This window comes from Carex rostrata, chromosome 25 (assembly GCF_964058835.1).
Source record: "Carex rostrata chromosome 25, lpCarRost1.2, whole genome shotgun sequence".
NCBI classification, from domain to species: domain Eukaryota; kingdom Viridiplantae; phylum Streptophyta; class Magnoliopsida; order Poales; family Cyperaceae; genus Carex; species Carex rostrata.
This window is the reverse complement of record NC_135942.1, coordinates 1,186,753-1,189,546: the sequence shown is the minus strand read 5'-3', so window position 1 is coordinate 1,189,546 and position 2,794 is coordinate 1,186,753. Positions and strand designations below refer to the sequence as shown.

Sequence of the window (2,794 nt, the reverse complement as noted above, 5' to 3'; positions counted from 1 at the left end):
GTAAATATATATCCCATATGGTTTTACTCCTTCCGCCCCTGGTTTTCCTCCATGCGATCATAGACGAAACCCTATCCTATGACTCCGTGTTCCAAACAAAAATATATAAAAAGAGAGAAAAAGACACTGTAAAGAATTCACTTCATCTACAATTTAAACAATTTGTATATAAAGTTCACATCTTCTTTCTTCTTTTCTTCAAACTTAATTAGTACTTCGAAACAAAAGTCGATCAAGTCCAGTCCTCTTTTTTCCTAGGTACCTTGACAGTACTTGCATGTAGTAGGTCGCACATTCAAAATTCAAACAATATTTTCTTTTTAGATATTAAATAATTGACTAACTTAACCTTCAATCTTTACTAAAAGTAATAATTATTAATTAAATATTTTTATAATAAAATTTTGGTTTAAAATATGATGAAAATATTAACAAAACTATTTTAGCTGCAGGTAACGTATAAATTGTATATTTTTTTTTAGTTTAACTTATTATCCGTACGACTGCATAAAACAGTAGCTCTGTCAATATTTTTAAGCCTTCAAACAGAGTCCGGTCCACAGCAAAGAGACAAAGACCATGCAAAGTACATACAACAGGAACAGCATTATATAACTAGATTAATCCGGGCCCTCCATTCCTTTTTTAATCATCCTTCTCATCACTCCTCTAAAGTTTCTCTCTCTGGAAACCTAGTCTCCTTATTGGCCTGCTTTCTTCTCCCTTTTCTCATTTCCTAAACGCCACTTGTCTACGCTAAAAGATCTCTCAAGAGAAAACCATTTTATTTTTCTTCCTAGCTACTTCCTAATCAATCCAAGTACCAATTATACAATTCTCTACAGTTCCCTCTTTCATTATTTTACACCTGAGATTGATGATAAAAGATGCTATTTTAGGTTTTTAGATTCTTCTCTTCTAGTCAGGTACTCTTTATATCTGATCTCTCTCTCTCTCTCTCTCTCTCTCTCTATTGCTCGCTCGCTCGCTTGTGGCACAAATACACACAGAGTACTTCTTTCTCCAGTTCCCTTTTTATTTAATCAAACCCAAGACTGTCACAAAAAAATTGTTTCTAGAAATCCCCTAATTAAGAAGTTGAAGAAGGTAGACCTAACAAAACAAGCAACTGCCAAGCTGGCGAACCGGTGGTGGGCTGGGCACTTGGGTTTAGCCGGGGCCTCAGAGTCCGGCTCTTCCTCTGGTGGTGGCATGAAGAATAATCCGACCCAATTAGAAACCCCTCAAAAGCCCGATTCCTCAAATGAACCGAACGATGATGATGACTCAAAGGAAAACAGTGACAACACTGGTGACCCCACAGAGGGTGCAGCGATGGGCGGAAACCGTCGGCCTCGTGGTCGACCCCCTGGATCAAAGAACAAACCAAAACCCCCAATTTTTGTGACACGCGATAGCCCTAATGCTCTTAGGAGCCATGTAATGGAGGTTGCCGGTGGTGCAGACGTGGCGGAATCCATTGCTCAGTTTTCCAGACGTCGTCAGCGCGGTGTCTGTGTTCTAAGTGGTGCTGGGACTGTTGCCAATGTGGCACTTCGTCAGCCATCAGCTCCTGGTGCTGTTGTTGCTCTACACGGACGATTTGAAATTTTGTCTCTGACAGGGACATTTTTGCCGGGCCCAGCACCTCCAGGGTCGACTGGTTTGACGGTGTATCTGGCAGGCGGTCAAGGACAAGTGGTCGGGGGAAGCGTTGTGGGGTCCCTTATAGCAGCTGGTCCTGTAATGGTGATAGCTTCAACCTTTGCAAATGCAACTTATGAGAGATTACCATTAGAAGAGGAAGAGGAAGGAGCGGGTCTGGGAGGGGTTGGTCCAGGGCCACTGGCAGGTGGGCCGGAGCAACTAATGGGTGCTGGAGGTGGCAATATACCTGATCCTTCGGCAGTGCCGATATATAACCTCCAGCAGCACAATTTGATGCCAAATGGAGGTGGACAATTAGGGAATGACGCCTTCGCATGGTCGCATGGACGGCCGTCGTATTAGGGTTTCGAGGAGAAGAAACTAAGGAAGAAGTTCATGACAATAGAAATGGTGAGTTCATGGATACTGTTTTATTGAATTAAATTTGACGCATAATAAAATGTAGATGTCTTTTAGAAATGTGAGATGAGGCTCATGTGGGTTGTCTTTGGAATCCTAACAAAGGCGAAATCACATTGTTTTATGGTAGTATCATGTACTAATAATTAATGTTTAATTAGTAAAGTACAATTATGTTTCTGTTTCAAGGGGAGCTAGCTTATCTGTTTCTTCGTTTTTGGAGCTCTCTTTCTATGTTGTCTCTCAATAAAAAATAGCATATGGTTTCTGATTTCTGATTTCTTAAATATATATTGACTATTAGTTTAAACTTTCAACAAATTAATTAGCTTCACTATGTTTGATTCTTCATATATTCCCTCATTTCTTAATTTTGTCGGACTGTTATAAATTAATCCTTAGAAATATCTATTGCGAAATTGAACAGAAGTTTAAATTCCTTCTCTTAACTCTTTATACATGATTTTGGTAGCATGAATTAATAAACAAATTTTGTTTGTAAAGCTTTCGGACGTTAGTGAAATTACATGCTCATGCATCATTACACAGTAGCATGCATAAACGGGCCGGTTAAATTTTGGTGCAAATAAATAAAGCTCATCACACGAACAAAACTGAATGAATCTCTAGTTAATAACTATATATATATCTCTTATATATATATTGCATGCATTAATTACCCATTCTCTTTTTTAAGTAGATTAATATATCCAACATTTTTCAATTA

At 38.8% G+C, this 2,794-nt stretch overlaps 1 protein-coding gene across 1 annotated transcript; it reads left to right on the top strand.

Moving 5' to 3' along the window:
* The first annotated feature begins 693 nt into the window (after window positions 1-693).
* On the top strand, window positions 694-2,353 carry LOC144576337 (AT-hook motif nuclear-localized protein 20-like). The gene has a single exon (XM_078326690.1). The coding sequence runs from the start codon at window positions 1,213-1,215 to the stop codon at window positions 2,008-2,010; it is 798 nt and encodes a 265-aa protein (XP_078182816.1). The 5' UTR covers window positions 694-1,212; the 3' UTR covers window positions 2,011-2,353.
* The last annotated feature ends 441 nt before the right edge of the window (window positions 2,354-2,794 follow it).